This window comes from Phasianus colchicus, chromosome 3 (assembly GCF_987193195.1).
Source record: "Phasianus colchicus chromosome 3, bPhaCol1.hap1.1, whole genome shotgun sequence".
NCBI lineage: Eukaryota > Metazoa > Chordata > Aves > Galliformes > Phasianidae > Phasianus > Phasianus colchicus.
Genome location: NC_143438.1, coordinates 25,679,179 through 25,701,082, shown reverse-complemented (window position 1 = coordinate 25,701,082; position 21,904 = coordinate 25,679,179). Strand labels below are relative to the sequence as shown.

The 21,904-nt window shown below is 36.7% G+C and overlaps 1 protein-coding gene across 8 annotated transcripts in view; it reads right to left on the bottom strand.

Annotated features, from left to right (window-relative positions):
• The window catches only part of SEMA5A (semaphorin 5A), a 323,479-nt gene that overhangs the window by 26,734 nt on the left and 274,841 nt on the right, over window positions 1–21,904 (bottom strand). For all 8 annotated transcript variants that reach the window (XM_090137116.1, XM_031589199.2, XM_090137114.1 and 5 more), the window contains one exon: window positions 5,172–5,397. In XM_090137116.1, coding sequence (XP_089993242.1) covers window positions 5,172–5,397 — 226 coding nt within the window. The remainder of the gene's footprint in view (window positions 1–5,171; window positions 5,398–21,904) is intronic.

Here is a 21,904-nt window from a genome sequence, read left to right as displayed (position 1 = left end):
GGGTCTTCTGGAAAGCAGTGCATGATCTCGGCCATAAACATAGTCAGATTTTAAACAGTATACAGATATAACAGAACAAAGACTAGTGAAACCGCTGTTCTGTGAAGAAAAACGTTTTGTCAATTCACAAAACATTTTTTTTCCCATGTGTTTTAATCCACATACAAACCATAGAAATTAACCCCTTGGAGACATACGTGATAAAATACTTCCCAGTGAACATAATTGTCTGGAAAGTAGAAAACAAATTTTCTAAGATATTTTAATACCAAAAAAAGGCATTAGATTATATGGGATGGAAACTGAAGTCTGTTATTTATCAACAAAAGGGAAATAGACAGCATTGTATTCACTCAGGATATGACCAATATGCTTGGATATAGCCCCAAATGAAGTTGTTCTAATAAAGTGCAGTTAACTGTGGTGTTTTTTGTCAATTGCAGGCTTGATCCTGCACAGAAAGAGACTCCCTCAGCTATACTCAGAACACTGGACTCACTCGAGCTGTAGAATTGTTGCTAAGCATCACCAATAAGCATCTCTGGGATTTTCTACTGTGCCAAAGCAGTTCACTTTCCCCATTGCTGGCAAAAGTGGAGATTCTATGATCAGTGGACTACTAACTGATGCTTTTATAAGCACTTATTTCACAGAAGTGAAACAACTATGCCCCATTCCTACCAGTGCAAAAGTCATTACTAAGTTCTGCCCTGAAAAGTATATTCACAATCAGCTCAAAATGGATGAGTCTCACAGTGTTCTTCAACACTTGATAACAATTGGCAGTATTGGAATGATGATGCAGTGACACATAAATATATGTAATAAGAAACTGTTGAGATTAGTTTAAAAAAAAAAACAAACAACAAAAGATGAGCAATATAAAATGACTAAAAATGGATAAAACCTTTCAGTGATTATAGAGGGTAACAATTTCTCTCCTGCTGAGTCAGATTCTATTACACAAAGATATTAAAAGCAGCATTTCAAGAAACATGACACAGATTCAAATCCAAAATGAGAGCAAGTAGAGAGAAACAGTGCAGGAATAATGAATACAGGCCAGCTATCTAGCTATCTGTAAAAGACAAACAACCCCATCTCCATTTAAAATAAAAATCAACAAAAAACCACAACAACTTTGTATCACTGAAATGTCCTGACTAAACACACAGTGAGCTGTGAGAATAAAATAATAGTATTTTTTTCAATATCAGGACTTCAAATGAGGATTGTTGGGGTATTTTCAGCTATTACATTAACAGCAGCACAAACAATGGCAGAAGTGTTCTTATTCAGACTAGGTTGCGCGTTATTTTCTTCATAAAAGACTGCAGCATGTATCACTTTATACAATTACTAGTATATTCTGAAGACATATTTTCAGGGTAGATGTATATTTTTCAGACCTACAGAAAATATGCAAATTTATTTGGCATTATTATGTCAAATTTCTTGCAATTTAAACTGGGAGGTGAGAGAGGGGGATCATCTACTCTGATTAAATTTAGCTCTGAAACAGAAGAATATTCTAACAAATCTTTTCAGTATGTGGTTTGGTCTGCCGTGAGTGTTACCATGTGTTTTCCTCTTTACAAGGCATTTTCTACAGATTTACAGCAGTATATGTAGTATCCATATAGGGGCTTTTAGAACTTTCTCTTCTGACAGAAAATGCACACTAAAAATTACCTTTATGACACTAATGACATTAAAAACAACAAGATCAATTTAACTTCTGGAAATACTCAACTATATATTACTTGAATGATCTTATGACCTTCCACAATTGCGTTCCTAGGTTTGTAGATAAAGGGAGAACAGCAGATGCTAATTATCTCAACTTAAGTATGAATTTTGACACTTTTCCCCATAACATCCTCACAGACAAGTCTACAGAATATGGGCTTGATAAGTAGACAGTGATGTAGACTGAAAACGATATGAGCAGCCATGCTAATAGGTTTATGATCACCAGCACAAAGACCAGGAGGAGGCAAATCAGTAGTGTTGTATGCGAGGGGTCAATACCAGATCCAACTCTGTTTAACTTCTTTGGTGACCTGGATAATGGGGCAAAGGGCACACTTAGCAACTTTGCTAATGATACAAAACTGGGTGAAATGGGTGATACATCAGATGGTTGTACTGCAGCTCCATTGGGCAGTAAGGAAACTCATGGAGTTCAACAAGGGGAAATGGAAAGTCTTACACTGTGAAGGAGAAACCCAGTGCACCAGAAAGCACTGAAGCTGACCAGCTGGAAAGTAGCTCTGCAGAGAAAGGTCTGAGTGTGCTGGTGGGCAGCAAATGGACCAGGAGCCAGCAACAGGTCCTTGTGGCAGAGGGCCAACAGTAGCTAGGGCAGCATTAGGAAGAGAGTTGCCAGGTTAAAGAAGGTGATATTTCTCTACTCAGAACCCTAAAGAGAAGGTAACTTCTGTCCACTTTATCATGCACTTATCTTCAGACGGATCCCTTGTTCTTCAGGGTTGCTATCTGTATTTGCAGACTAGAATGGAATCTACAATTAGATGAAATAAATTCAACGTGGAAAAATCAAGTAACCTCATACCTTGTGAAATTTTTAACCCTAAAATAAATGCTTAAGTTTTCAATACTATTAATAGTGTTTTTATACTGAAAAGAAAACAAAGCCAAAAACAAACAAACAAATAAAAAACAACACAAAACTGCACAGAGTATAAATTAGTATATTTAACAGATATTTTATATACCTCACAAGCATACACTGAAACCTGAAGCAATTTTTTAGACTGTTTTAATGCTGGACTGTATAGACATTTTCCTTGAGCTGTGCAAATATGTGTGAAACTTCTAGTGGTTTATTTGTAATAGCTGTCTGCCCTCTATGTGACAACTATATGAAACCCCAAAGGCAAAGAACAAACAGCATTTCTTTCCTTTTAATCAAACTTGTCCGGAAAGCATGAATATAGGATGCAAATGCCATGCTTCGTTGATTTAGACAGAAGTCTTACAACACTCAGGAAGAGTCCACGGTATCCTTGGCAAGAAGTTCTACCTTTAAGCTCACACTCCAAAGGAAATTTGCTTTGCTAGCATCTGATGGTGAAACATAATTCTATTTAATGTGGTATTTCTACAGTTATGCAGCAGGAGATTATAGGCAATGAGAAAAATTCTAATTAATGGCTCTCCTCTGCAAAGAACAGAGAACTCATCTTTGTAGAACAAAACTTTGGTAATAAGGTATGCAAGCATGCTGTGCTGGTATTAATCTTTCTACAGAAGCCAGCAAATTGGTACAGCTCAACATAAAGATAACTAAAGCAGTGTTTAAAAGAATGTGGGATATGGTCATATCTGATTATGTTTCCTTACTATCTTTCCAGATGTTGTAAAAGCATCTGCCAAAATTAATGGGCTCCCACTCCCATGAGATTCTTCTGTTCCTAAAGTGATAGCTGTTCTACAGAACTCTTATTCACGTGTCTTCTTCTCATGAAATCAAGGAGCAGGAGAGGGGCATTGTGTTGCCTCAGACCCAAACCTGGGAGCAGGGAAGTGTCACATCCTGTGCTTCAGAGGCGGTCAGTAAATTTTATCACAGCAAATTATAATACTATCCTGTTCCCCTGCAAATATTTCACTGCATACTATTCTGATAATTATAATCAGAAAGTATCTAACCAAACAAGTTCAAAATAAGATGTGGCTAAAGGAGCCATAATGCCATTCCTTTTCTTCAGAAGCATATTGGTTAATGTGGCTACTTTGAAAGTCAGACGGTTGGTTTGATCTTTCATTACAGAACAATTAAAGATTCACTGGCCGAAAAAGAGTCGAAGAATGAGCATGAATTAATGATGAACTTGTGAGGGAGCTCATTAGGAAGAACGGACAGATGTATTCTAGCTCCTGCTCTGATGACAACTCAATATTAAGTATTTAAATATTCAAAAGTATTAACATTAATCAGCAAAGAACCTTCTCTCTGATGATGTTACTATGCAACAGGATCATTCCCTGCCATAGCAAATGAGTGACAAATCAGTACATTCAGGAGTCTGACATTCAGAAGTGAAAAAAATCTTCAAGCTAGTCAGGCTAAGAAGGCACACACTTCTGGTTTCTTGCTCTCTGCCTGAAAGCTGTATTTAACAAAATGAAAGCTGTCTGAAAAATAATACTGAGAATCAGAAAGCCAAAAGACTCAGCAACTATTCTGTTTGTGGCCTCAGATAAAACAAATGCTTCCAGTTGTAACTTTTTTTTTCAGCTGAACCAGGTGTTGCAGATACAAAAAAGCCACATATGTGGAAAGTAGGTGTATTAATCTTTATTATTATTATTTGTAATAATTTTAAATATCAATATTTCATTCTGTAACTATAATATTTAGAAAGAAATGCTGACATATAATTATATATGAAAATGAAATCAAAGACTGTCATTTAATGAAATATATTAATAAACTTACAGTGCCTGTTCAATTTCTATATACATGTAATTAGTTATATAAATATATATACACAATATTTATTCTAAACTACATGCTGCTGGTAGACATAAAACAGTTCCAACTTAAAGGCAACTAGATTTGAAAAGAGTTTTGCAGGAGTTCAGTTTTTCCATCTCAGATATAAATGAATTTTAAACTGCTGGCAATAGCATAACATAAACTTTTAGAACAGAAATTATCCACTTCATAAATTCCTTATTATTTCTTATTCAGTTAAACACCTGCGAGAAATCTGACACATTACTTTAGCACTAGTGAGGAAAAAGTTCTTCTCAGCATTAATACTATTCATTCTAGCTAAACATTTATCAAATACTTATCAAATATTGCACAAACTCTTCCCCAGCAAAATGCCAGGACAGTATAAGGGAGTGAGAGAACACTCCAAGCATTAAGCTGCCTTGTAATTACCTGCGGATTGCTGCAAAATATTAAAAAAAAACTACCAAATGTCATAGTCAGTGGTAAAATAAAATGAAAAATGAAACTGCATCTGGAAAAATACAAGTTACATTCATTGCTGTTGTTAACTGTGTCCTCCTTTTCATTATCAATTCTGTTACACAAAACACCAGCCAGCAAAAACTCCTGCTTGGTGCTGAAAATGGAACAGCAGACACCTCACTAACATGAAGCACTGTGCAGCCACTCTATCTTTACTTACCATCTGTCGAGCACCCGCTGGTGCCGTCGCTGGAACAATAACGCATTTCAATCCTTTGCCTTCCCACCTCCAGCAAATTTGGGTCAGGCAAGCGCGCTTTGCAGGTGTATCGGAATCGTTGTTCATAGTGACCACCGTTGTCTGAAATATTAACTGGAGTCCAAGGTGTCCAAGGAGTTGTCTTTTTTAACTCTGGACAGGCATTGGTGTTACAAGGTTGATATTCCTGAAAGAAAATGGTCATAGTGAGTATAACAATTAGACATGACTTAAAAAAATAAAAAAGATCTTGTAACAGATAAACAAAAGCCAACTAACAAAAAAAGTCTCTGATATTTTTCCACTGTATCTAATGGCAGTGTTCATCAATGGAATTTTAAATCAAATCTCAAAAGGAAGTATTTTATTCTGTTTCCTGCCAATCACAGCATTACACTGATAGAAGCTACAATATACCTGTATAAATTAGTTATATCAGATCTCTGTAAGATCTGTTAGATCTACAAAAACAGTAAGCTGAAAACTGAGAGTATCCTTTATAAACCAATTGTCCAAATAAGATGTAGCTGATATGTTAAAACATTTAATTAAGAGAAATTCTCATCAACTGCAAGTAAAAAAAAATCAAACTGGTAAAAATCTGGTGGTATATAAATAAGCAAACCACTGTCCACATTGTACATTACTTTCATATTACAAAGGAAAAATTGACAAAATCTGTCTCCCTTCAGTACATATTTTATCCACAACTCCTAGCACTGCTGCTAAACCTATCAGCAGAATAAAATTCTGTGTAAACTGATGTACACCAAAGGGAGCAGACCTTACATAAGAAACAATCACAGTTTCTAATATTCTTGAACCTCATGACATACACACTTTTAGGAGGTTCATCAAAATCTGTTGCTTGAAAAGTAATGTCTTCTATTTATTTTCATAGAAACTACAACATATGCATAGAGCGTGATAACACTATTTGGTAGAGAAAATAGTTGGAAAACATTAGTTTTCAACATAGTCACCATTCATTGCCAGGCTTTTTGCTGGCAATGAAGTAGAACCTGCATGGCACACTCATAAAGATGGACCTACTGTTTCACAGCTGCTATGGCAGCATCATTACTAGGAAAATGTTGCACATACAGTCCACCTTTCATTGGCTGAACAGATCAAAGTCAGAAGGTGCCAAATCTGGACTATATGGTGGGTGCGATAGGAAAGGCCAGCCAAGATTGGCAACATGCTCCATGGTACTCAGACTAGTACGGGGCCAGGAGTTATCATGCTGCAAGAGAAAGGTTGTCTTCTTTTCTGGGCTGGCTCTGGAAGTTTGAGCCTACAGCTTAGTCAGCGATGTGATGTAGTGGCTGGAGTTGATGTTTTGTCCAGGTTCCAGGAAATCCAGAAGGATCACCCTTCTCATATCTCAAAAGAGAACAGACATAACTTCACTTGCTGAAGGCTGCATCTTAAGTTTTTTCTTCTATGAGGAATTCACATGTCCTCACTCCATGGACTACTGCTCTCACTCCAGATGGTAGTGGTGACACCACATCTCATCTCTAGTAATCACAGAATTGCTCAGGCTGGAAAAGACCTTCAAGATCATCAAGTCCAACCTTAGTGATGGGATCCAGGAAACTGTTACCTTCAGCCTGATATGGCTTCAACAGATCCTGAAAAACTTGCATACGGTGTTCATTCTGTTTCTGGGCAAGCATGTATGAGACCCAGTTGGTGCAAACGTGATATTCCAATGTTCCCACCACTGTTTCCAATGAATTGAAGCTGATATCCAGCTCCAAACAGTCCCCTTGCTGTAAACCGCCACTTTGTACAGACAAGCTGATCGAGACACTCGATCACTTTTTGTGGTGTGACAGCTTTGCATGGCCATCCAGAACATGGCTTTTGTTTCACATAGCTGTCACCACTGCTGAAATGCACCACTCATCACCTCACTGTGCTCACATCCACTGTTTGGTCTCCATAAATGTTCAGTAGGTGCCGATGGGTGCCATTTTTTCTGCATGGAGAAATTCAATGACAGGTCTTTGCTTCATCTGCACTTCCATGTCATATGACAGTTTGTCAGACTCTCCCTCTGTCATTTGTCACACAGCAACAAAATGCAATGCGATACTGGTCAGAAGGTTCATTCTCTACTGCCATACCACCAACATCCACCTCTGATGTTGTGAGCCAACATCATAGAATAGGAGGCAGTGCTATTCCACTCTATTTCAGAACAGTCCTCTTATGTTGCTATTTCAGATTTAAAATAAAATTGTTTGTCTGAAAGTTTTTAATTTTTCCATCTATTATGGTTGGAATAAAAGTTATTCCTTAGAAACTCCTACCCCACTAAGGCATCAAGGCCCTGGAGCACTAAGCACAGCATTCAAGACTAGCGTGTTAGAAGGCAAGAAGGACCATTATTTTGTGACAGCTTCATAGTTTCATAGTACTTCAGGCAAGAAAGCATTCTTAGATCTTCACAGACCATTAAGAATCACTTAGATATTCCCGCTTATGTCCAAAATCTTTTTCAGAATGCTTCTGTTCAATCCTTGAGGCTGTACAAAGTCCTTTCCCAGCTTAAGGCCTAGTGAATAATGTGTATTTTAACATATCACATGTTTCTGCCTTTATGTAACAACTGAGAACAGAACATGTATGACTGGTCTCCTTGTAGCATTTGAACTGTAAAAAAAAAAACCAAAAAAACAACTAATAAAGCAAACAGATCCCAGAACAGCCAGTAGCACCCAGCTTGCCATCCCAGCTGCCTATTCACCTTCATCAGCCATGTTACTGTGCAGATTTAGCGACGGCAACTTGCTCACTCGCTTTCTCTAATTTTTAAAGCCATCTAGCATTGATGAGTCTATCACCTTCCCACATCAGCTGTTCCACTATTTAGTAAGCCTCAGAGATAACTTGCAAGTTAATTCAAGACTGTGTTTTCCCCTTAATTTAAGGGAGAAAGGAACAGCAAAGGACAACATTAATTTTGCTCTGCCTTTATCAATAATATTGAAAGCGTTCCTTTTCTTGTACCTACAAACATATTTTTTCATGCCAATGTACCTGTATATAATGAAAAACTAAAGTGAAATTCTTAAAGCTATGTAAGGTTAAAACCCTGATCTCAGGTTCTGTGCAACCTTATGTCTCATTTTGGAGCTCTTTCCTTATACCTCTTAAGGCTGGGCACCAAAAACCTGAACAGTCATTCCAGAAGCAGTGTTATCAGGACAGCAAGTAGAGGCAATAGCACAACTGTTTCACAGGCGAGTCTGACTTTAATGCATACATTATTATATTAGAGTTTTTTTTCCCCACAGTGTTGTACAAAGAGCTTAAGTAGACCCAATTATCTTTGATAACCTGTCCTTTTCTAAATCACAGCTTTACAATTTCATGTAGTTTCCTATCCTTCACAAAAAGATGGTATTTGGCAATATTAAAATATGTTTTATTACCTTCTGCAATTATCCAGCATGTTATATACTACCTCAAGAATCTTTGTCATGATCAGGCTTTCCTGGAGATGTCTTATATCACTGTCTAGACTGCTGATAAAAATGTTAAGTACTATTGACCCAAGAGATGATTCCAGACAGGTCCTGCTAGAAACATCCCCAGTCATTTATATCTGTCCATTAACACTAAATTTTTCAATTTGTCAGGGAGCCAGTTTTTAGTTCATTTAATGTTTGCCATATATATTTCAGTTTTCCTAATCAAAGTATCTCCTGTTGTGAAGGCAAATACCTTGGAAAAGTTCACTAACAGCCTAGAAATGCTGCATTATGTTCAAATATCCTGAAATTGAAGCATTTGATCTAGTATCACATAAGCAAGAACAATTCCATCAGTACATAGTGCTCTAGAAGTTTCAGTTTCTTGTTTGCTGTTGATTTTTGTATTGATACCTTTCAATCAAAAAATAAAGTTTATAGAAATTAAGTCTTTCTGAAACTGACACAGTGTAGACAGGTGAGCCATGAAAAACAATGTGAAATAGGCAAGTAAACATCTCAAAAATAATCAGTAGAGGAAGCAATTCATTTAGTGCTAATGTTCTGAATGTTGCCAATGCACTTCTAGATGCCCTCTGTACCGCCTCTTTTCTAAAAATTTTCAATAATTTTCTATTCTAACTTCTACCCACACCATGAGTTTGATTTTATGCCTTATGGAACCAGGCTAAATTCTTACCTATATTCAAACTTTGGCTTTCTAAATAAAAAAGGGAATTAAGATGGAGGATTCTATCTCTATCTGTTTTACACATACTATGGAGAGGTTTTTCTTACAGGCTTTTATTCCTTTGATGTAAATAGTATGTCTATGTTGAAAACGCTTCTTTTGTTCATCTCTGTTTTTTCTTTTTCATCTGTTCATGCGAGAGACATGGCAGCTTAAATCAACATTAAAAGCCCATTCAAATACACTCAGCCTAACAGTTAATCTTTATTATGTTTTAATACATAGCATTAATTCTCAAATATTCTTTTGGGACCACTGAACAGTCTGTTAGTTAAAAATCCTTATAAATCTTTTGCTCTTTGTCCCATCTTGCCAAACTTCAGTTTCCCTGTTCAAAATATTCATTTCATTTTTCACAAGAGAAAACAGAAATAGAAAAGAACGTTTCTGATTTATATGTTGAATGTTCTAGAGAGTCATCAGGGACAAGATAGGGCTGTAAGATAAAACAACCTGAGCCTGTCAGCCTCCTCCCAAGCTTTGAGCTTGTAACAGCACTGTTTAGTTAAAGGAAAGGACGGCTTTCTCATGAAATCAAAACAAAACTTGGAATGAATGTAACAGCAGCATTGTAAAACTCAACAGAAAACCAGTTTCTGTTAACAAGGGGCCTTGTTCACACATAAAAATGTAAGCTTCCTGAAGGACCAATATATCCTCTTCCTCTTCAAGAAACAAGAGATAAATAAACAGCATTTATCTTGCAATAGCTGAAATATATGTTCAGGAGAGTCACTAATTGAATTTGAAAAAAAAATATTTCATTTATTTTCATTATAGAACTATCTTATCCCTTAGAAAGCATTTTCAAACAATAAGAAACAAAAGACAAGCCCTTGATCATGTTTCTTTTTATTCCTACAGTTCATAAAACTTGCTTCTTAAAGCAAATGCCATTAGCTATACGATACTTTATTACCATTTTTCTGTTGGAATATTATTTCAAAAACATGAACTGAAAGAACACAAACCCCATTAAATTCTCATCAACAGGCAAAACATCTACACTGTACATTTCACAGCAAAACTTAAAAATGAAAACCTAAAAAACTGCTAAGACTCCTATTGTGTTTTCATCACACAAAAACTAATCTATTTCCTAGTTTGTAGGCAACACTTTAGCTTCAGTTTACATCAGTGGGAAAAGCTCTATTGATTTCAGTGGAGCCAGGTCTTCAGAGACTATCACTGCATGCAGAAGAATCCTGTATTGTTGTAAAGTAGGGGGTAGGCAAATTGTTTTCATAATAAATTTTTAAAAGTATTTTGATAAATAGAGCAAGGAAAATCATTTTATCATACGCAGAAGAAATATGCATCTTCTGAAGGGAACAAATATTTTTTTTTGGCTGCAAATAGTGACTGACTACAATCTTTTGCTTCTATTTTATATATTTTAAACAAAAGAATTGGAAGGTTTTCCACTGATGGAAAGGGAAATTAAAAATGAATTAAAAGCTGGATTTGTAACCAGTAAAGTCATCATACTGGGAGAATTCAGTACTCACATCCTTGCTATTTTCAATGTTGACTTCATTTAGCTAAGGAAAGTTCCTGCAGTCATAATTTCTTCATAAAACAACTAAACTTTATACAAAAAAACGGAAGTACTTATGTTCTAACTATCAGATTTTTGAGTGAAGAAAGTCACCACTTTCCCTTTTTTTCTTTTGCATTTGTTAAATTCTGTACTTGACTGCTATATTTTTTGTCAAACTAGTCAAGTTTTTACAAAGAAAATTTTTATGAAAATGAAGAAGAAAATCAATTATGAGTAGCTCAACTGAGTATCTCAATGGGGACAAAGCTGGTAGGAGCATCTTCAGCTCCATATCTGCCATGAAACTGCTCAGCTGCATTGAGGAATTGCCATTTCCTCCCCTTTTACTCTTTTAACTCCTGCTGCTTGGATGCTCCTGTTCACATTGGCAGCAGGAAATCATTTAGAGTGATGAAAGTTCATTTAGAGTGATAACAGTCCATTATAAAGCATGATATTTTGAATTAACTCATACTCAAAATAAAACTACAATGGCTGAAGAAGAAATGTTTCTTTATTCTGATAGATATCTCAAGACAATATGGAAAGTGGCATAGTTGTTATTTTGGATTCTTCCAAACCAAACATTTATGCACCTGCATTACAATCAACCACCCTATCCAAATGCATGCAGTAAATGAAATTGTTATGTGATAAAGATCAGGATACATTTTTTAATGTGTACACCTTTTTATTCCCCCCCCCCCCCCCCCCCCAAATAACTGAGCACATCAAGAACTTATACAAGTTTTTGCACACTGCTTGTGGAGAAATGAAAAGTAGTAAAGCCACGGTAAATCTGGAGCAGCAAGCCTGCCTGCTGACAGCTTAATTTGTACCAATCTTTCAAGTGTCCCTGATGCAATCCCAGTGCAACTTCTGAAGGAGCCCACTTCTGCATAGCACATGCAGCACAGTCTGCTATCAAAGCACTCTTCCTGTCCCCTCCGTACCTTTCTAACACTTGCACGGGACATGCCACTGAGAATCAAAGATACTGAATAACCAGTCCTAAACACTGATAAATAATTGTCCAGACACTCAGAATTATCATACAAGCTTAAACAAACCCAAGGTAGGAGGGCTGTCTACCTAGTTAAGGAAACCGATTAGGTTGAGACATTACTGAAACCAAGTGCACGACCCATGTATTATTAACTATTATTTATTATTAACTATTTTATTATAACTATTATTTCACGCTGCAGTTAATAGTTAGGGGATCAGCATCTGAGCTTCATTCATTCCATTTCAGAGTCAGGAGTCTTACTGCAAATGGCCCTTTATTTGGGGTTCAGCATGCTGCATCATGATCAGGCACAGCCTCCTATCACGCCTCCGGTTCTAGCACCCTGCTGCAGGATGTAAATCTCTAGAAGAGGGGATGAGAAGCTGGGGACAACATCACCTAAACTCCTACACTTCAGTAAGCCCAGTGGTGTCTGTAAAGGAAGGAAGGATTCAGTTACTTCTACCCTGTACGTTGTGTGGTGTCATTTAGATCTCTGCAAAGCCTGCAGAAAGGAAATATAAGATATAACTGAGATTTAAACAGAACACCCAGGACAATAAATAATGGTTATAAGGCTGAAGGGTTCGACCACATATAAATGATTGCATGGATTAGTGAAACTGATTCAGAAGAGATTTCAGTTAAGCAGGTACTGTATTGCTATGTAGTGAAGGTCCCCGCTGCAGTAAGAAAGAAATGACCTCCAAATGTGAGTGACAACATGACAAGTAGATGGTGAAATGTAAATATCATTAAAGGTAAATGATGTATAACTTGCACATGAATCAAAATGAATCTTTTCAGCATTTGAATCAGTGCTTAGAAGTAGTGAGACAGCATCAGCTTTGAAAGGCATATTTATACATCTACGAGGACAGAAAATTCAACATAATCTTTACAATTAAGAAAGTGAAATTTGCAATTTGAAAAGTATCAGGAAAGGAACGTAGCCTACTGCAAGCTGCGGTGTTGCTTACCTGACAATCAGTGCTTAGCTGGAGAGAAGGGAATTGTTCAAAATTCCATTTGAGGGAGCTTGCTCAGCTTATTTAGTGCAATGAAGAAGCTGCAGCTTAGTGCATTAGCACTCTGCTGGGCCATACAAACAATCTGTACGCGTGGCTTTATCCATTACAAATGCAAATACAGAAGAGGGTGGATTAAATTAGACAGATAAGGGGTGACTTACTCTGCTGTAATAACTCTATTGTATGCAATTAGCTTCACACAGATTTACTGAGAAGCTTAACATTTTCACATGGGCCCTGCAATTCCTGAAAAAAAGTCTCTCAAGTTGCTGAAATAGTTATTAACTTGAAACATAATTTTTTAATTGCTGGAAAGCATGGCTATCCACATATTTAGTAACTGGGAGTAAGAAAGTTAGACCATAATAAGAAAGGCACCACCAAATAGTTGATAACGCCTCAATTACAGAGACTGCTGTTTTGCAAAAACTGCAAATCTGTTATCTTACATAAATTACCTTGATTTCTATTCTACAGAATAGCTTCTCCTTCCTGTAGCCTTCTCAAAAGACAACACAAGCTATATTCTTGTTCTAAAATGAAATCCTATACAAGAATTTAGATTATCTAAAGTGGAAGTAAATTGGGAAATTTAATTTAGTTTTCACAGGCAACACTAGAGTTGCTTCACTACTTTGTGACCTGCAAAGAATTGGACCTTAGATCCCAGATTCTTGGATTCACCCATTTCTATCTAGTCAAAGTTCCTTTTCCTGAATTTAGCAATGGGAAATATCTGCAAACAAATTTTATTTTGCTTTGTCTGCTCCCATGGAACAAGAACTCCATAGGTTGCTAAATGTGTAATTGTGAAACAAGAGGAGAAAAAAGTAAAAGCAGAACCTGTAATCATGAGATCGAGGATTAAGCAGTGAGATGGTACTCCTACAGAGAGAAATGGCTCCTGTCTTTCATAGGGCAATTTCAAATTCAGCACAGTGATAGAGTAGCTCTGGAAATAAACTTCCACAGTATTTTGATCTAGAAAACCAACTGGGTGAAAAACCCTCCAATAAATAAAGCAGAAAAAAAAAATTGTATTTTAGATCCACATTATTTAGAGCCCATTTTTTAAGATTCTTATTCATTTGTTCATAGACATTTATTATATGATTAGTACAGCAGAAGTTACTGCTTATATCATCCTATGGGCAATCATTATTTTTATTTCCTGCAACTATACAATCTTCAGGTTCAGTTGAACTTTCCTATTTTAAGCTGGGGGCAAAAATGCACCTACCAGTAACTGATACATCAAAACAGATTTGAGAACATGAAATTATTAACTTCCTCTGAATTCAAACAGTTCTCAAACTGCAGCTTGTCTCATTTATCTGCTGTTCTCTTTTATTCTCCCCCCTCCCTGCCCTTTAAAGATTTATGAAGTGTGTTTCATATAAAAAATGGAACCAAAATTTGAGAACTAATGTTAGAAAGAGTTGAAGTCTGGTTTTACTCTGCTTACTTTCATATTCTTTATCTTTCATTCCAAATAATTATTTAAATGGTATATAAATTGCTAGAAAAAGATCCTATAATGTCACCACTCCTGAGGTAACACTACAAACCTTAGAGCAGCTGCTAAATGACAAGTGCTGTGCACTTTGGCTCAGAGTTGCAAGCCAAAACCCAGGAGCTGCAGCAAAAACCAGAACTGCTTGTTGAAATGAATTAAACTGTGCAAATATTTAAATTCACCAAAATTGGATTCTGTCACACGAATGAAACACTGGAAGATTCTGATCATCTACACCTTATCATGAAGGCAGCAGAAAATGAGTTTTCAGCACTTTTGAAAATGAAGCTACTTAGTAGGTGATCTGAGTATGGACTTGGAAGACTGTAGAAGGTATAATTTTAGCCAAGTATGGCTACCAGATCTCCCTCCAGCACTTGATGGATTGTTTTTATCTCCAGAAACTCCAGATATCCTCAATATCCAATTAGGAGTTAAGACAAGAAATATACATTGGTGTGTCTATGAACATCCATATCTTTGTAGCTCAAAGGCCAATGCCACTCTTCTATAAATGAGTAAAAGGGAAAACACAAACACAAACTGCTCATTCTCCTTTCAAGCAAAATTATTCTCTTTCTAGATGGTGATGGAGTAGACAGCACCTGTGGAAAATGGTTATAGCAGGTAGGTTTAAAAAATATATATGCTATAAATCTCATTTTCAGGCCTTGACCCAGGCACACTGAAGCGAACAGTAGCATAACTGAACTTAAAGTGCTCTTAAGTGCAATTTAATATTTTATCACACTGCAGACATCTGCCTCCCTCCAGGGCAGAAGCTGCAGCAAAGCTGCCAGAAGTAATGTCTATCCACACCTCAGTCATTGCCTCTGCAGTCAAATGTACAAACACAAACACATCTTCAGTCATAGCTTGTAATCACTTGGACAGGGAAGCACAGCAACCGTGATGCAGACATGTTTGCTTCTGTCAACTCCACTGTGGGAAAATGTGACCTCTAGCAAAGAGGGGCAGCTGAACCGTGGGCTGCTTGAATTGCCCCAAGTGTCTGTCAGAGCCCCTGGCTACCTGAGCAAAAAGTAAGAAAGGAGGAGGCAATCCAGATGACAGCATAAAATTTCACAGGGTGCTTGGTGGTAAAAAAAAAAAAAAAAAAAAAAAAAAAAAAAAAAAAAAAGGAAACACAGATACGCATATACGAAAAATGTCTGTAGTTGTGATAATAAATGTAAGCTTGGATTACCTACAAACATTCACAAGTTTGTGCTTTCCTGGTCAGTAATTGCAACCACACAGAAAAACAAACAATTGTCCGTCCTTCTCTTTCATTTTACCAGTGGCACAGAACCTATATCCTTAATGTCAGATACATATCTTCTACTTTCATGCAGATGCTTCAGATCCCCTGTGGCTCCTCAAAAAGCAACACGTGTCCCTCTTTGTCCCTGTTTAGTAAAATATGAATCTGGCCCTTGATTTCCCCAGTGCAGCTTGCAATAAAACCCTGTGCCAGCAGGCACACGCAGACAGCGCAATCTGTCCTGGGCAGAGCATGGGATCCCACTCCCAGGGATGCATGCAAAGCACATCTCCACCTTCTGTGAAACTTGCACGCTATGATGGATGTGCACTCTGGAAGGAAACCAAGACTCTGAAAAGACAGGAACACGCAGAAACCGAGCAACAACATATGAACTGAGCGGGCATGCATTTTCTGCAGAATGTCAGCACTGAATCTCCTGTTGATTTATGTAACTGCCTCACGCTTTCCATTTAATTTGCAGAAATCTAAAAATCACCGCCTAAATCAAGCCTTTTCGCAACACAGTCTATTTTTAGCTTTTTTAATATTCTCAGTTTTATTTAGAGTTTGTTTACAAAGCGCTTAATTTGTCCATGTTGTATTTTTGGAACTCTGTGGTTGCAAATAAAATACTTCTTTTGATCTGCAGCCAATTCCTGGTAAGACAGATGTTTCCAAAAAAGAAACACAACCCAACAACCTAGTACTAATTGGATGTTGAATCATACTATTCTGTTTCCAGTATGAGGAAGTAAAAGGCAGGAACAGTTGTGTGCTTCCTTCGCATCTCCTCACATATGAGCTGTTCTATCGCTGGCATGACCCTGCCATAAGCCAGATGAGGCTTTAATTGACACAGTCTGTGTGTTTCTGGTCAGAATATAGCACAGCCTGTGCTCCGCTGCTCTGGGGAAATTCCTTAGGTGAGGACTAAAACTGTTTTATTTTACACCTTGTCTGAAGTCTCAGAAAAAACGCTGAGCTCTCTGCAGGGGAAAGGTGGCATTGCTAAAGGCAATCCAGCAAGCAGGTTAATCAAGAAAACAAAAGGAGGAAGTGATTATAGACTGTACAAACATAGGAATGAAAACACTGTGGCAATGAAAATAAACTGACTCAAAACAGAGTAGTATGGCTCCCCAGTAAAATTAAATCAAAGTGTGCTTCAAATAGAGCACTATATGAGTTTTAGCATACTGATTGCATAACAGCAATATTCTCTCTTAACAAAAAACTCATGGGAGATCTTAAAAACATAACTGCTTAACAGAACACAGGATTCTTTGCTTCTCCTCAAGCCTGGTCCCAAAACAAATTCCCAATTCCTATCAAAAAATTCATGTAAATTCGTTTATGAGAGGAAAAAAAAAAAAGATGAGAAAGGATTGATTTACACTATAGTGATCAAACTGGGGGAAAAAACTCAGTGAATGTCATACACCAAAATTCTTCATCAGACCAGAAAGGAGGCACAAATAGCTACAAGTTAAGAGAGCCAGCTTAAATGCCAAAGACTGAACAACTTAACAGTGATGGATGGCTTCAGGATAATGAAGCTGCAGACTGCCACTGAGTAGTAGTGATGTGTTTGTTTATCAAAGCAATATGTAGACCCACATTAAATTACTGGAAAAGCAAGGACACATTATGCCTTTTTCTGTAATTCCTAGCAATATGGAGAGGACTCACTGCCAGTAACAGTGTAAACATGGCTGGAATACACAAATCAAACTCTCAAGAACTTTAGGTCAGAATGAGCATTCTGAATATAAACCGTAGAATTTGCAACACAGGTTTTGTTTAGACATCTCAGTAAGCATACCATCAACTCTTTGGCACTTTTAGGCCAATGACATTAGTAACTGGAAAGAAAAAGCTTTAGCTACACTGCAAATTGGTTTTTATAGAAAAATAATAAGTATTTTATATTCATATTGTGCTCCTAAATTAGGAATCAGGCCATTCACATAGAGTTCTGGCTTATCATACAGAGCCCTGAATGCAGTTTGCTGAGCACAGCACTGGAACTAGTCTACGTAAGACCTTCATGCTGCACACTGAATGGAAAGAGATGGAATCTCACCCATGGAATTCCATTTAGGGAAGGATGCAAAAGGCAGCTCCTTTTGAAAAAGGAAAATAGTAGCAATGTACTATGTGTGGTTGTCTATTTGTTTTCTGCAGAAAAGCTAGTTAGAGGTGCTTTGTTTTTCTACTGATATAAGATCCACAGTAAAATTTTTAATCAAAATGCAAAGTTTGGAGAAAGTCTTTCTTGCAGATACCTAGCAACAAGGTAATGCCAATAAAAGCAGTAATGGTAGAAAGCAGGAGAATATCAAGGCAATTGTCCAAAGTGGGTAGGATTAGTAACCTGCTTTGTTTTTATTTTTCCCATAAGAATCTTAATAGAAGAATTCTGAAGGGGGAAAAAGATTAACCTGAAGATTCATGTGTTTGGCAAGAATTTGAAGATAAAACTATAAAGACAAAAGCAATCTGCAGGATCTCAAGGCAGATGGAAGAACAGAGATGACAGAATGTCATTTTCAATAAATTCCTTGCATTGCAGAAGAAAGTTATCACCAGCTTTAAAGACTCAAATGTTTTCTTTTTTGTTTATTTTTATAATGCCAACTAATTTACCTACTTAGAGTGTTGCAGTTTTTAAAAGACATACAAAATGGTTCTAAATCTTTTATTTTTCCAGTTTGGTAATTCAAAAATGTGTAATGTGGAACTTGGTTTTGGTCACAGTGTAGACACTTAAAATATCTTCCTCCTCAGCAAGACTTAACCATTTTAGTGAACACTTTATAGCAGCGATGAAGTACAGAAGGTGAAACTTGTATGATGTGCCGATAATTCTTGGTTATAAAAGCAATCACTGAATGATCTACAAGCTCCCTGTGTTAATGGTTTCAAATATAATGTGAAATCTAACATGAGTATTATTGTGCCAGTGGAGAGGCATAAGAACAATACCAAAAGGATTTCAGCAAGGAGAAAAAATACATGTAAGTTTACTAGGCATTCAACATTAAAAAAAAAAAAAAAGCATCAACATTCTACTTTCTTATTCTTAAAATCTAATATTGCTTAGATGCATTATTTCAGTACAAATGTTTTGGCACAAAACCCCCTTTAGTATTGTGAAGTTTTGTTATTGTTGTTTCTTTTGTTTTTGCTTTAACTTTCCATACAAACAAAATAATTTTTTAATTGTTTTGCCACCTAAGATTGCATCAGTCTCTCTCCACATTTGGATGAGTCTGTGGGAAGTCACAGCTTTGAAGCTGCTCTTCCTTGAACTGCAGCTGATGCAGATAAGACATTGCTAAAGTTATGGAAGTGCTTTTTTAAGCTATATGACAAAGAAAAATGCTAACGTGATCACCCTATGGGAAGACAAGAGTCTCTGATTTAAAAATTGGAAAGTTCATTACCTTTTCGCTTTGGAAGAATCTGTGATTGGTGAATAATTGTAGTTCTTTTGGTTTTTAAACAAGGACTCCAGAAATAAACAATCTTACACAGCATGGCTTCATCATACTCAGGAGGAAAGACATTTCATTTTGTACATGGAAAAATTTCAAAGAGCTTTTAGGTAACACTTGGCCCCAGGAGCTATAATCATATGCCTGTTCACAACTCAAAGGCAAATACATAAATTATGGAAAATGCAACTTATTTTTTTATAGGATTCAGTGATATTAAACCTCAAAGAAATGAAATTATACAGTATTTCAAGTCAAATGAGAACAACTTCAAATACTTCACATTCCCATAATTCCTTTTAGCAGTTTAGCCTCAGAAAACACGTTGTAACATGAGAGGAAGCTGAGATACAGAGCAAATTTTGTGCTATGATAGTAACAAATTCAGTAATTACTCATATCTTAGTGTTGTGTATTTATTATACATACTTATGTGAAAAAGTCCTCAGCTTTCTATTTTTCCCTACCAAGAACAGGAAGGACAAGTGGGTGCAGAGATTGGATGCATTTCTAACAAAACAAAGCAACTCTTTGCCGGGGGTCACACATTTTCCACAAAGGCCAAGTTAGGAATTCTTTTAATGAGGTCCCATGTGTCCCTTTTATACACTGGAGATTATTTAAAAAAAAAAAAATTATGCGCAGGAGTTTAAGAGAAGCAGTAAGAAGGAGAGCAGTGTATTTCAACTGTATTTTAATGGAGTGACAAACATAAGGATCTAGCTCGGGAGATTTTGGTTAGAACACAGTGTTAAAATGATGCAGTCTTATCAATACAGTGTATTTTATTTCTGGTAAAAGAAAAAGTAGATGCACACCTGCGTCTGTAATCAAACAGTGAGATAGGCATCCATGACAAGTGTATTTGATCAGGGGAGTAATCTACTCAGCAATTAAATAAGAACCACAGAACGGTCAAGGTTGGAAAGGACCTTAAAGACCATCTGGTTCCAACCCCAGCTGCAGGCAGGGTTGCCACCAAGTAGACCAGTTGTCCAAATGGACACCTCTCAGGATGTGGCATTCACAGCTTCTTTGGGCAACCTGCTCTAGTACCTCATGAAGAGGAAGTGGACTGTATTTCCTCTTATATACAATCAGAATCTACTGTCCCTTAGTTTAAAATTATTTCCCCTTGTCCTTTCACTGCACTCTCTGATAAAGAGTCTCTCCAGCAACCACTCTTCTCCTACAAGGACCAGAAATAGCACATGTATCTTTATTTGCCTGTGGGACAAACATCAAGAATGAGAAGCTCATAACATAAGTGTTTAATTTATTCAAGTGGAAATGAAGTGTACCGCATACATTCCAGAAACAGAGAACTATTTCAAACCAAGGTCCCTATTACAATCACAATTTGAAATGGGACTTCCGAAATGATGTTGTAAATACTGAGGAAATCATCATATTTAATTGAAATTAACTCATTACATTGAAAATCTAGTGTGTTTTCTTTTCCCCTGAACAAAAAGCGCAATCCAGCATTCCAGCATAATCCATTTGAAATCTAGTTACTAGTTAACCACTAGCTTGTTTCCTAGCTTTGTAATTCAAAAAACATGAAGTCACCATTATTTGTAACAGACCACAGGATTTGCATTAAGCTAACAACTCTGGCTTCAGGACTTGTTGGGCTTTATCTGTGCTTTCCTTGGACTGCCTGGAGATTCATTTTTCTGTGTGCACACGCAATAACTATTATCTAATGACAAGATCTCTATTACCTACTTTGCAGTATATGTTCGTTATTTTTGTATAATTGCATAATGTCTATAGTAATAGATGTTTTGTAACTAATAGGTATTTGTAACAGGTAGTTACAGTGGGCAGGATGAACTAGACTCCGTAATAAAAAGGCACAGAGGATCTCAGAAGCTTGGAAAGAACAGGCCCAGGACAGGACTTGCAGCCCAGAGGCTGATAGCAACAACTCACCAATGCTTAATTACTGGTCATTAAAGAACGTGACGTCTGGGGCAAGGCAAGCCTAGATACTCATGCCAAATTTTAGAAATAGCAAAGATAACAGGGAGCAAGATAACAAGGAACAAGCATCCAACATAAGTTAAACACAATATATACAGTAAATTCAGATTCAATATGGGCTTGCAGAGTAACAAGTAATAAGCAAAGTAAAGAGCCTCTAAGCAAGCACCAAAATGATCCCAGCTAGATACTAAAGTGTATCAACATTACACTTCTTTTAAATGACTTGAGTACTAACCTACTGCCATTTATCCAACCACAGACTGGTGTCCTTAACACCTACAGGAGCAGTGGAGGGCATTAGAGAAAAGGAAAGAGACTAAACAAGTTGCATACGTATACATACATGCATATATATATATATATATATATATATATATATATATATATATATATATATATATATATATATATATATATCTATCTTGTTTGTACATAATTTAAAGTATTTGTTTTGCTTGCTTTGATTTATGAATATTAAGAGTGTAATCAGATTAACAGGAAGTTATTGGCTTTCCATGAATGGTGCACTCCTTTTTGCCTGTCAGAGGATTATGAATGCAACAAACTGATGGTGGTTCAAACAACCTGTTCCCTTCTGTTCAATTA